The following is a 13,654-nucleotide window of genomic DNA, read 5'->3' on the forward strand; positions in this document are numbered from 1 at the left end:
TTTAACATTCGCAATTGCCACACTGATCCTCCTCCCGGCCAATCAGGAAATGGGTCCCATCACCTGATTGGATGAAGGGACAGTCAATCCTATTGGATGCCTAGGAGGAGGGAGGAGATGCACGATGGAAGCCGCTGGCCAGCTGTTTGCCACCCCACCAAAAAACACCAGCTGCCACTGCTATGCATTAAAAGCTAAAAGTTTACTGGGTGGACTGTTAATATTTTTTTTTCTCTAGGTTTTTACAAGGCACAATATTGTGCTCCTATCTCTCCTCTATGTTTTCTCTGTTGACCTCTAGCTGAATAACACCATGACTATGCTAACCCTCAGTATCAAATCCCCCACTTTACAGTGTTGCACATGTAAATAATCCCATATTACTTTTAATCTCCATGATCTTTGCCACCTGAACAACTGTGAAATCTGCCCTATTCTGATATTCAGTGGCTAAATGTCATCACCCTTCGCAGCATGATTACTGGGTTTTTTCCTTTGGTCTCTTATGAATCCTACTGCAAGACTCATTATTCTAATCATAATAATTTTTTATGGGTATATAAAATTGCCTGGAGGTAAGAGACAGTGTTCCTGGTAATTTTATTCTGGTTGAATATTACTTAGCAGGCTGTCATATTTCACCTTACAATTAAACTACCAGTGACACCTTCACATATGGTGAATAATATTAGTCTGCAGTGCTACTACTATATAAATATAATACTATCTCTATTTTGGTAATAAAAATAAACCTCTCTGCAAGTGGTGGAATACGAATAGGGTCTAATTTTCTTTTTACATAGACTGCATTGATCTGTGAATCATTACATATGTGCATGTACATATACATGTCAGTGAATACATAGGACTTTGGGGGTAATCTCCAAACTTAATGTAGCCCTGTTGTCCAACCCAAAGTCCTCTACCCCCACCTATGTTAACAGCTGGATAACAGACCTATCTTTGGACCTTACGCTTGAAGCCTGGACGGATATTTGGCTAGCAACTCATAAATAGTCTCAAAATCTTTCAACAATAGAAATGGTCTATAACGTATAGTCCAGGTGGTACATAGTGCCACACAGGATAGTAGCAAAGTATGTCCCTGGTTACCCACCAGCTTGTTTCAGAGGCTGCAGGGAGTCTGATTCATATCTGCACATCTGGAGGACCTGCCCTGTGGTGTAACCCTTCTGGGCCAAAGTATTTTCAGTCCTTACCAAACTGCTCAATACAGATATGCAACCAGACCCTCTGATTGCCTTGGATAGTAATCCGCTGGAACTGAGCAGATCCAAATTCCGACTTCTCTTTCAAGTCACTGCTGCTGCTAAACAATAGCACGATATAAAAAAAAGCCTAACCTTTGTATCTTCACCACAAAACATTGAATTAACCGAGCAATGATCCATGCCAAAATTGAAGCAATCCATCAAGAAAGAGTCAAGAGTTATACTATAATCTGGTACCCCTGGGTCAACAATTTCCTGTCCTCAGACTTTGACAACTCTCTTCTAGAGCCCTGGCATGGACAAACATTCTATCGCAAAATCTTGTTCTGCAGCCACAACAACCCCTGGGACATCACCTCACTCTTTATCTAGTTTTCTCTATTTCTTTCCCCTCCCCTATCCACACACTCTCTTGTTGCCTAACCTGAGGCAGGACACCTGGCTACCATTGTCTATATCCTAATACTGTACTGTGTGTTACACTCCCAAGTTAGAGTTTTTGCCTTGTTTCAAGCACCTGTAGGCAATTTTGATGCAAAACTCGTATTTTCTACCTTTAGCTTGTATTTGATGCTTTAAACTCCCCCTGCATAAGATTATGATTTACGTTGTGGAAATTATGTACATTTTCCTAGAGACATGTATGTTAGACCTTCAATAAAAAGTTTGAACAAGAAAAAAATGTGCATGCAAATCCATACAATCTGCAACTCAGATTTAAACCACCAGGATTCATTAATTGCCTGATGCTCCATAGACTAGACAAATCTGCATGCACCTGTTCAGAAGAAATGCAAAAATCTGTAGATCACTAGAAAAGATAGAATGTCTCATATTTAACTTATTCTCAAATTGATTTGCTCCTCTCTAGTCCCATTATAAGTGTAAATGAAGGCAAATCATTAGATATGATGATCACTTCACAGTAGCAACTTCTTTGTTTTGTACTGAAAAAAAGTATTGTAATGAATAAGTTATAAACTTAATGTACACAGGGATAAAGACGAGGTAACCTTGAAAGTCCATGGTCCATATTGAATAACTCCCTAATCTTGAAACACACACACATACTCACACACCCTCTAAGCAGTCAATGTAGAATGAAGTGAGACTAATGCTGTCACCATTTACAAAGAGAAGAAGGTTTGATTGTCAAGCTGCCCCCCCCCCCCCCCCTTCTGCCAGTCACAGTCAAGGAAGAATATTCACATGTTATGATCCTAATTATGCACATATTCTCCAAATCTCGCTTGATGAGTGAATCAGCTACTTGCAATGTTACCATTAAATGAGGCTTATGTTTAGCAATACAAATATTAACATATGCAAATGTACCCATCTGCAACAGCCTGATCAATCACGCAAAAATACTCTGTAACAGATATTTGACTACAGAAATCTTAGCAGAATGTTTATAATCTTTATGGATAGTAAATCAGGGTAAGCTTTAATTTAGAAAAAAAAGGCACGTTAGTTTTTAGTGAAAAAAAAAAACTTATGTTTGGTGAAAAAAATAAATAAGTAGGCGCTGTCCCCTAACTGCTACTAACCTCCAGCTTATACCTGACAATAAATCAGACCCTAACGCTTAAGGTGCACCTGTTCCCAGACTATGGACACTTAGGAGTTGATTTACTAGAGAGAGTACTGGAGTGCTGATTTACTAGAGAGTGCAAAATCTGGTGCAGCTGTGTATGGTAGCCAAACAGCTTTTGACTTTAACTTGTTCAATTAAACTTTAACATAGTTACATAGTAACACCTTCACGCCGACCATACGTATATATGCGGCCTCGGCATGAAGCCATTATACCAGGATGATGTCTGCAGCTGCAGGCATCACCCCAGTACCATTTTTTATAGCAGGCGGTCAGCCCTTTGGGGATAGCAACCGATGCAGCTAAAAGCCGCTCGGCTGTTATCCTAAAGCAGCGGGAGGGGACCCCCCCCCCCACTGGGTCGCCTTCCGGCACTCTTTCTGTGCCTCCTGTCCCACCGGGAAACCTAAGCACCCAGCAGGTACTTCCTCCAGTTAGGCCGAGAACCGAACGAAGCCGCATTCGGCTCCGATCGGGTCTCCGATCTACAATAACGTAAGCAATGTCACAACGTCACTTCCGGTTTACTCGGCTGCTGATGGCGCTGATTGAAAAAAAAATTAAGTATTCACAATCGCCATTTTTGGAGATCTGAATACTTTTAAGTGCAAAGGAGGGATATGGGGTCATTTAGACCCCCGATCTCTTCATAAAGAGTACCTATGCTGCTTAATATTGTCACAAGGGATGTTTACATTCCTTGTGACAGCAATAAAAGTGATCAGAATTTTTTTTAAGACAGTGTAAAAAAAAATAATTAAAGTGCCCCTGTCCCGTGCAGCAAAGAGAACGCATACGTGAATGTAAACAGTGTTCAAATCACACATGTGAGGTATCACCGCGATCGTCAAAGTGAGAGCAATAATTCTAGCAAAAGCACCTCTGTAACTCTAACCTAGTAACCATTACATTTTTTAAAGCATTGCCTATGGAGATTTTTAGGTACCATAGTTTGTAGCCATTCCACGTGTGTGTGCAATTTCAAAGCATAAGTTAGATATATATTTACTTGGCGTAACATCATCTTTCACATTATACAAAAAAATTGGGCTAACTTTACTGTTTAGTTTTTTATTTTATTTATGAAAGTGTCTTTTTTCCCCCAAAAAATTTGTTTGAAAGGCTGCTGCGCAAATACTGTGTGACATAAAATATTGCAACAATCACTATTTTATTCCCTAGGTTCTCTGCTAAAAAAAAAAAATATATATATATATATAAAATCAGAAATGGGCTTAGGCGTGAAAGGGATAAAGACAATAGTCTATCCAGTTCAACTTGTGTAGTTGTACGTGTGTCAGTATCTGTAATTATTTTCCATATTCCTGTATGTTAAGTTTATTTACGATGCACATCCAGGAGTCTTTTAAAAATATCCATACTCCCCGCTGCCACCACCTATCGTGGAAGAGTTCCGCAACCTTATTGTCCTGACAGTGAAAAACCCCCTGCACAGTTTAAGGTTAAACTCCTTCTCTTACAATCTCATTGTGTGGCCCACGCGTCGTCTTACATTCCCTGAATAGTTTTTTCCTATGCTGTGATCACCATTGAGGTATTTATAATTCGCTATTATGCCCCCTCTCAAGCATCGCTTCTCCAGCGAGAATACATCTAGTGCTCATAGTCGTTCCTTGTAACTAAGGTCGTCCAGTCCCCATATTAATTTTGTTTCCCTTCTTTGGACTCTCTTCATTTCCAGCACATCCCTTCTGAGGACTGGTGATCGGAACTGGACGAAGAACTCCAGATGTGGCCTAACCACAGTTTTATAAAATGGTGGGAATATTGTTTTATCCCTGGAGCATATTAATTTTTTATCCATGCTAAAATGCTGCCTGCTTTAGTAGCTACAGCTTGACATTGCATGCTATTGTTTAGTCTGTCATCTATTAGGAACCCCAGATCTTTCTCCATCACTGATTCCCCCAGAAGTTCTCCCCCTAGTGAGTATTTTGCATTTATGTTTTTTGCCCCCAAGTGCATTCCTTTACATTTCTCCACATTAAAACTATTTTGCATGTAGCCACTTCATTATTTTGTTCAGGTCTTTCTGTAAAATTTCTATATCCTGATGTCAAGATTTCCCTGCTTATTTTTGTGTTGTCTGCAAAAACTGTGATTGAGCTATTTATCCCATCCTCTATATCATTTATGAATAAATTGAATAGAATTGGTCCCAAGACAAAACCCTGGGGCACCCTACTTACCACCCCAGATCAGTCTGAGTACATGTTATTTATCACCACCCTTTGGACATGCCCCTGTAACCAGTTTTTTACCCAAGAACAAACCTTATGGTCCATGCCTGCAGACCTCAGCCTGTAAATTAAGAATTTATGGGGAACTGTATCAAATGCTTTTGCAAAATCCAGATACACTAAATCCACATACCTTCCCCTGTCTAGATGGCAGCTCATTTCCTCATAGAATGTTAGCAGATTGGTCTAGCAGGAACGACCTTTAGTAAAGCCGTGCTGATTACTAGACATGTGCATTCGTTTTCGTCCGAATGCATTTTCGTCCCAATTTCAGGTATTTTCGTTATCGTTTTGACAAACGATAACGAAAGCACAGAATCCGAAAAACGAAAGATCCGACATAAATTAATGCTTTATTTTAGTTCTGACACAGTTTGACACAGATAGGAGATTTGATGTGACTCTGACAATAACAATCTGTGACCTCATCATCCTCTCCCTCTTCATCACTGGAGCAAACCTGGCAGTATGCTGCAGCTGGTGGAACATGACTGCCAGATTGCTGTCCTTCTTGAGCATCCCCTCTCTCTGTGCTCACGCTACTGCCTTCCTCTAGCTGGGTATCATCATCAGAGCCTTCAAAACACTGGGCAACCTCCTGGAGCATGTACCCAACACTGTGCTCAAACAGTTCAGGGGGCCTCCTCAGGAGGTCATGGTGGGTCTAGGGAAGGACTGATGACATTGAGAGGAGGGAAGAGGACGTGTTGGCAGCTGCTTTGCTAGTACCCTGAGCCTGGGTGAGAGAGGATGAGGAGGGCTTGGTCATCCACTCTACCAAGTCTTCGGCATGATGAGGCTCAACACATCCAGCTGCTGAAAATAAGGACAAGGGTGTCCCATGGCCACGTGCTGATGACGATGCACCGCATCCGCAACCAGCATTGTTGTCTCTAGACACAGAGCCTTCTTGCCCTCTTTTATTGGCTTGTGACTTTCTGCCTCTCCTTGTTGGCCTTCCAGACATAGTAATGGCCTGCAGGGAGATGGGAAAACCAGAAATTGGGATAGCTTCAGGTGCATACTGTGCAGGAGGCACACTACACCCACTGTAAATGCTGCAGATGCCTGTGTTACAGAAACAGAACAACACCAGCAATAAGATGTAGCTTCAGGTGCATACTGTGCAGGAGGCACACTATACCCACTGTAAATGCTGCAGATGCCTGTGTTACAGAAACAGAACAACACCAGCAATAAGGGGTAGCTTCAGGTGTATACTGTGCAGGAGGCACACTATACCCACTGTAAATACTGCAGATACCTGTATTACAGAAACAGAACAACACCAGCAATAAGGGGTAGCTTCAGGTGTATACTGTGCAGGAGGCACACTACACCCACTGTAAATGCTGCAAATGCCTGTATTACAGAAACAGAACAACACCAGCAATAAGGGGTAACTTCAGGTGTATACTGTGCAGGAAGCACACAACACCCACTCTAACTGCTACAGATGCCTGTATTACAGAAACAGAACAACACCAGCAATAAGGGGTAGCCTCAGGTATATACTGTGCAGGAGGCACACAACACCCACTGTAAATGCTGCAAATGCCTGTATTACAGAAACAGAACAACACCAGCAATAAGGGGTAACTTCAGGTGTATACTGTGCAGGAAGCACACAACACCCACTCTAACTGCTACAGATGCCTGTATTACAGAAACAGAACAACACCAGCAATAAGGGGTAGCCTCAGGTATATACTGTGCAGGAGGCACACAACACCCACTGTAAATGCTGCAGATGCCTGTATTACAGAAACAGAACAACACCAGCAATAAGGGGTATCTTCAGGTGTATACTGTGCAGGAGGCACACTACACCCTCTGTAACTGCTGCAGATGCCTGTATTACAGAAACAGAACAACACCAGCAATAAGGGGTAACTTCAGGTGTATACTGTGCAGGAGGCACACAACACGCACTGTAACAGTGCTAGGTTCCTAAGCAAAAAGACACTGTCCCTGCCTATCTTGCTCTTTCCCTGCATGCCAACACACTACACAAGGTGGCCGCGCTGGTGGCTTTATATATTGTGGGCTGTGTACTAAACCCCCCTGAGCTATAATTGGCAACAGGCATCCTGGCTGCCCGTGCTGTGATTGGCCAAGCGTGTGAGGTCACAGTGCATGCTTGGCCAATCATGAGCCAGCAATGCACTGCAATGGCGTAGTGCATTGTGGGCCGTTCGTGCCAGACGAATATGGTAAGAACGGTCCACAAAGTTCTGAATTTGCCAAAAAGGCGAACGGCCCGTGTTTGAGTCGAACATGTGTTCGAGACGAACACCGAGCTCATCCCTACTTGTTTCAAAATATTACTTAAACTGCCCTCCCTGCTTCTCCGAAGAATAACTGCTCTCTAGCTCACTTGTCTCCTCCTCCCATGTTTCCACTTACCAACTGAACTTTAAATTCTTCCATCAGCTCATCCCTCATAGTTATTACCTTTTGTATCACTTGGCCCACCCTATTAGATTGTAAGCTTTTATGGTCAAGGCCCTCCTAACCTCTTTCATATGAAAATAAACCTTAGCGAAGTTTCCCTTTTAAATATGTTCATAGTACTGTAGCTCTATTTGGAATGGGGATTAACTGAATATATTTGTATTCTACAGCAAATCTGCATATCCACAATAAAAATAAAATGAAAATAGAGCCTAACTGCAAACATTCTAAGTGTACTGCACAGTCTGATGCCTAGTTCAGGAGCAATAGCTGGCTGGCACAAAGATAACTCCTGGACCCGGCAAGACAGTTTACAGAGTTCTTCAGCAAACAAATGAGTCTGCAAGGAGCCTATGATTACCCAGATTGTAATAGTTAGTGGCCTTGTGACAGTGCTAGTTTCCTGTCTCCTTGTGCGTTCCCTGATTGACCTTGGATTCCGTTATTGCTGACCTTTGCCTTGTACCCAGATAACTCTTGGTTTGCTACCTAAACTTGACCTTGGATTGTTAACTGGACTGCATTTGCTTGCTACCAGCCCTGACCTTGGATCTGTTTTTGGACTACGCTTGTCCTCTACCTGCCCTGACCTTGGACTGTGCCAGATTTTGGGTATCATTCACTGTCTACAGCCTGACCCGCCTCAGGTCTACATGTAACCTTCTTTGTCCCAGTTCCTCAGTCCCAGTGTGTCCAAGACCTGGAAGCAATCAAGTACCGGTAGGCCAGCTTGCCTTAAGGGTACGTAGGCTACTATAGACAGAACAAAAAAAACAGCTAGCTATAGATTCTGACGTAGGCATAGAGTTCTGCACTCTGCACTCTGTTACACTGAGCTGCAGAAAATATAGTTGTAGTTAGTCCCAGTGAACCCCAGTGGTACATACCACTGGTGATAACATAAGACAGACACCCAACCATTCAGAGGATAGGTTGAAAGGCTGGCACAGGAGTGAAGGGTTAGAAAAAAATAGCTTTCTTTAGCAGCTGGCCTGCTTTGCTTATGAAAACTTTCCTAAAGTACCTAAAGTAATAATCACTGTATAACAGACAGAAAACACTGTTAAAAAAGTATATCTTACACTGCCATCACTGCACGGTTTTAGCTCTTTCCAGAAGGTCTGCATCTGTGTTAAGTCTATCTTGTTCAGAGGGATTGATACTTCTCCAATAGGATCATTACGGCTGAATCGATCATAGTCCAAAACTTGTAGATACAGGACTCTTTGCACCACTTTTTCATATGGAAATCCTACAAAATAAGAACGGAATAGTGTCATAATAGGTTTCTGTTCCTGAGAGGAAAGTGATTGTGCTGTCAACAAAAGAAGCCTACAATTACATTTAGCCAGGCAATGCAAGAGTGATTGTGATGTGCAAATAGTCCACATCAACAAAACATGTCTTTTTCTGAAATCAGATCACTGAAATGTAATTTCAAATCCACCAAATCCCCTATTACTATTAAAATGTTTTATTGTTCTATGTGTCCCAACTGAGACGTTTTCCTCTGACTTCCATGTTCAAGAATAGTACAGACTGGTGGTGATCCATGCAAAATGATCACAGATTAGATGTTATAGCTTCTGTTCAGTTTACCGTATATACTCGAGTATAAGCCGAGATTTTCAGCCTCTTTTTTGAGGCTGAAAGTGCCCCCCTCGGCTTATACTCGAGTCATCGCTGTCTGCCCGCTCGATCAGCGTGTCGAGCAGACAGACAGCGGCCATTCTGATTCAAAAGCCGCGCCTCCGGCTCCGCCTTCGCCTGTGATAGGCGGAACACTGAATTTCCCAGCAGCCTGTGTTCCGCCTATCACGGGCATCCGCTCATCCTCGTACTACGGACGAGGATGATGCGACGTCCGTGATAGGCGGAACACAGGCTGCTGGGAAATTCAGTGTTCCGCCTATCACAGGCGAAGGAGGAGGCGCGGCTTTTGAATTTTACAATGGCCGCCGACGAAGAGGGCACGGGACGGAGGCAAGGCAAGGCACGGCACGGGACGGGACGGGACGGGACGAAGGCAAGGCACGACACGGGACGGAGGCTCGGGACAAAGGCTCGGGACACAGGTAGGCTGGACACACACACACACACACACACACACACACACACACACACACACACACACACACACACACACACGGATGGAGACACACACACACGGATGGATGGATGGATGGAGACACACACACACACAGGGATGGATGGATGGATGGATGGAGACACACACACACAGGGATGGATGGATGGATGGATGGAGACACACACACACAGGGATGGATGGATGGATGGATGGAGACACACACACACAGGGATGGATGGATGGATGGACACACACACACACAGGGATGGATGGACGGACACACAGGGATGGACGGACACACAGGGATGGACGGACACACACACAGGGATGGACAGGCATGTCTCACCCTCGGCTTATACACGAGTCAATAAGTTTGCCAGTTTTTTTGGGGGTAAATTGGGGGCCTCGGCTTATATTCGGGTCGGCCTATACTCGAGTATATAAGGTAAGTTCTTTCAATGCACAAAATCAAGCACATTTATGGTGTAAGTGTTAGAAACCCTGCCAGGATTTTTGTCGGTCCCCAGTGAAGTGACTCATCCCTTGCCTTTTGTGTGATTACCAGAACAAGAAGTGAATGAAAATTGACCCACCTGCAACACAGACATGAACAAAAACCAGAGGTTCTAACTCTCCCCCAATCTAAAAAAGTTATGCCTGGGATTATTTTTGCCCTTTTGGAGAAAAACTAGTGGGTTAAATCATCCACCATATCCAGTGGCGGGACAATATCATCTAGAGCCCAGGGTGAACATGCCAAATTGTGCCCCCCCAAAGCAGTATAAGCATTATGTGTCAACAAAAATCCCTCCACAAAAACACTGATCACTAATCTGCACGCTTACCTCCTTAGCATAAATTCTCCCTCCTCCCAGTATAAATCCACACCCCTGCTGAAATCCCCCCTCTCAGCACCAATCTTTGCCACCCCAACTCAACTACCCCCCACCTAAAAAAAAAAACCCTCCTAGCACAAATCCTCTACCCGTAAAGATTTCCCTTCCTAGTACATGTTTGCCCCCCCAGCACGAATTCCCCCTCCGTCCCCCCTCTTAAACCAAATGCCCTTAAATAACCACTCTTTGCACCCCCCAATTTCTTCTTCTAGAACTATACTTACCCTTTGCTGTCCCCAAATTCCCCCTTCCAACACAAATCCCTTCTCCCCCAATATCCATGTGGTTCCCCCCTCACCTCACATGATACCACAATGCCCAGGGCAGCAGCCCCTCCTGCCCACCCCTTGTCCCAGCCCTGACCATATCATCTCATTTTATCTCAGGGTTCTGGTCAGCAGTGGTCGGTCCATAAGGGGCGCAGGGGCACAGCCCCCCTAATCTCCATGCACTAGCCCCTAATCTCATGCTTAAAAAAAAAACCCATTGGAATCCCTGCGTCCGGTGCCCTCCATGTAGATTAGGGGGCTGGATGCAGGATGGGGGTGGTCTTTGGTGTAGTTTTTCAAAACCGCACCAAAAAAGTGCCTTTCATTGTAAGTCAATGGAAATGCATCAAAAACACATCAGTGCGAAAGGGCCCTTTACACACATCAATGCATGTACACAGGTTATCCTTTTTTTTAAATGGTGTTAGTTCACATCTGTGCAATGTCCATTTTTATAGGGTCTATTGATGAAAATGGCAATGAATAAAAACATATGATTGTAGCGACAACTCACAGATAATTTAAAAAATTGCATATGATTACTTCTAAATGACTATAAATCTACCTTATGTGAATATGCATATCAATGTTGTTATCGACAACATCAGCCGAAATTTGTCCAATAACAAAACAATGCTTGATCTCATAAGAATATTAATATTGTGAATGTATAGTATATAGCCATCTCATATAAGTGCCTTCTATTACATTCACATTTGAAAGAATTTAGCTCAGGTACCCGAAAAAGCAAGTTGTCTCACATATATAAGGTGTTTAGACCGTTTAGTTATATTTTATATATATATTATATATATTTTAGTTATATTTTATTTATTTTTTTGTTATATTTTAAAAACATGTATGTGATCAGCCATTTCAGACTGGCTACAGGCTGATAAAATTGATAGCAGTGTATTTTAATGCTAATTACGGTATATGTGAATGTCTAAACAAACGGAAAAGAAAAATCTGGCAAAAGAGAGGAAAAGGTGAGAATATGTGTATTATTTTGAAACTATTAAAGTTCCCTACACATATATTTCACAAATGACTTGCTAGGAATAGTGGCAGGCTATTAAATCTACTGCAGATAAATTGAATATGTCTAACCTGTGTATACAGAAACATCTGCACCTCCTCAGCAGGTGTAAGCAGAATTCTATGCAAGTGCCAATGACAAATGGCTGCATTGCTAGAGCAGACACATCAATCCATATTTAATTAGATACTTTCTAGAACTGGCTTTAACGTTTGTAGACATCTTCCATTCATAAAGTTTGGGACAGAGCAGGGGCTTGATGAAGTGTATATCCTCCTCCATGTCTCTGTGCATGATCTGACCCCCTCCCCATGATAACATCACACAGACACTATAACAAGTTAAATTATACAATGGAGTGGCAGGTAGTCCATTTGTCTCCCTAGATATAGAAACTTGGTCAGAACTAGGACCTCTCTCCCCAAAATCACATATCTCGTTTGTTCACCACATTGTACCTAATGTGCTTTGTACTGATTTCTGCCATGCTATTAATATGTGTTTACTGTATATTTTTGAAAAAACAGTTAAGATGAATTCCAGGTATTGATACTTTATACCTAGTAACATTGTAACATTGGTCCAGCTTGGACCAACATAACTATGCATATAATGAGAAAAGAAAAATAATTTTGCAACTTTAAATGAGGCAGGAACCAAAGGGGTAACTGCCTCCACCCCTATCATTGATTAAAATTGAGAGCAAATGGTGGGACTTTGTATGAAGCACACAACAGCACAAAAGGAAGTCAAGTGACTGGGAAATACTGTTTATTCATGTTGAATAATCTAACATACAAGTGTAACATACATTGGGGGTTATTTACGAAAGGCAAATCCACTTTGCACTGCAAGTGCACTTGAAAGTGCAGTCACTGTAAATCTAAGGGGTAGATCTGAAATGAGTGGAAACTCTGCTGATTTTATCATCTAATCTGTGCAAGCTAAAATTTTGTTTTTTATTTTCCTTGCGTGTCCCCCTCAGATCTACAGCGACTTTACTTCCAAGTGCACTTGCAGTGCAAAGTGGATTTTCCTTTAGTAAATAACCCCCATAGTCTATTACAAAGCCTTCTTAAACTCACGCACGCCCGTGGACTCCCATGGTCCTGTCATTTTTTAGTTAAAATCTATTTTTGTTTTACGTTTAATATTCTTCCCAATATTATAGAGAATCACATATTCCCATGAACCCCTTTTTAATTTGTTTTATCCAGGCTGGCATGTCCCATGTCTGCATCAGCACATCTGTATGTGTATTATTGGCGTTGCTGATTAATTTGTCTCGGTCTCTGATCCGAACACTGTGATGTGCAGCACCTCCTTCCCCTCCCCCTCACCGCCCCCTTGGGAGGTGTGATGGGAGGACGTACCAGTGTGATATCACAGTTTTATTAAGATTTGTGTCTAAGCAGACCCACAACACCACCCCCTCCAATGCCTATTTTCTGGTCTATAATGCTGCCCATCATAGTTATGGGCCAAGAGAGAGGTACAGAAGGCAATAAACAGTGGGGCCAAGTCCACCAAGATTTGCATAGCAACAGTGACCCAGATTTCAGGACACCCATGTGCTGAACAGCGTAAGTAAGCACAAATGCAGATACCTCTAGGTGCCTTCTTTTCATCATGTTGCACACCTGGCATTTTTATATTGACTACTGTATCAAGTGAAAATGGCTACAGAGCATTGTAGGCACAATCTGATCATGATTTTTTTTTTTTTTTGCATAAACTTTACCAAAAGCATGCACACATGTGCCCAATGTGTAAATAAATATATTTTCTATCTGGGAAACATATAGTGAGTGCGTTTA

At 42.5% G+C, this 13,654-nt stretch overlaps 1 protein-coding gene across 7 annotated transcripts in view; it reads right to left on the reverse strand.

Moving 5' to 3' along the window:
- The window catches only part of SYT7 (synaptotagmin 7), a 564,911-nt gene that overhangs the window by 52,354 nt on the left and 498,903 nt on the right, over positions 1–13,654 (reverse strand). For all 7 annotated transcript variants that reach the window (XM_077460750.1, XM_077460749.1, XM_077460751.1 and 4 more), the window contains one exon: positions 8,627–8,796. In XM_077460750.1, coding sequence (XP_077316876.1) covers positions 8,627–8,796 — 170 coding nt within the window. The remainder of the gene's footprint in view (positions 1–8,626; positions 8,797–13,654) is intronic.

This window comes from Lithobates pipiens, unplaced genomic scaffold (assembly GCF_037356315.1).
Source record: "Lithobates pipiens isolate NorthernLeopardFrog02 unplaced genomic scaffold, aLitPip1_a1.2 Scaffold_10, whole genome shotgun sequence".
In the NCBI taxonomy this organism is placed as follows: domain Eukaryota; kingdom Metazoa; phylum Chordata; class Amphibia; order Anura; family Ranidae; genus Lithobates; species Lithobates pipiens.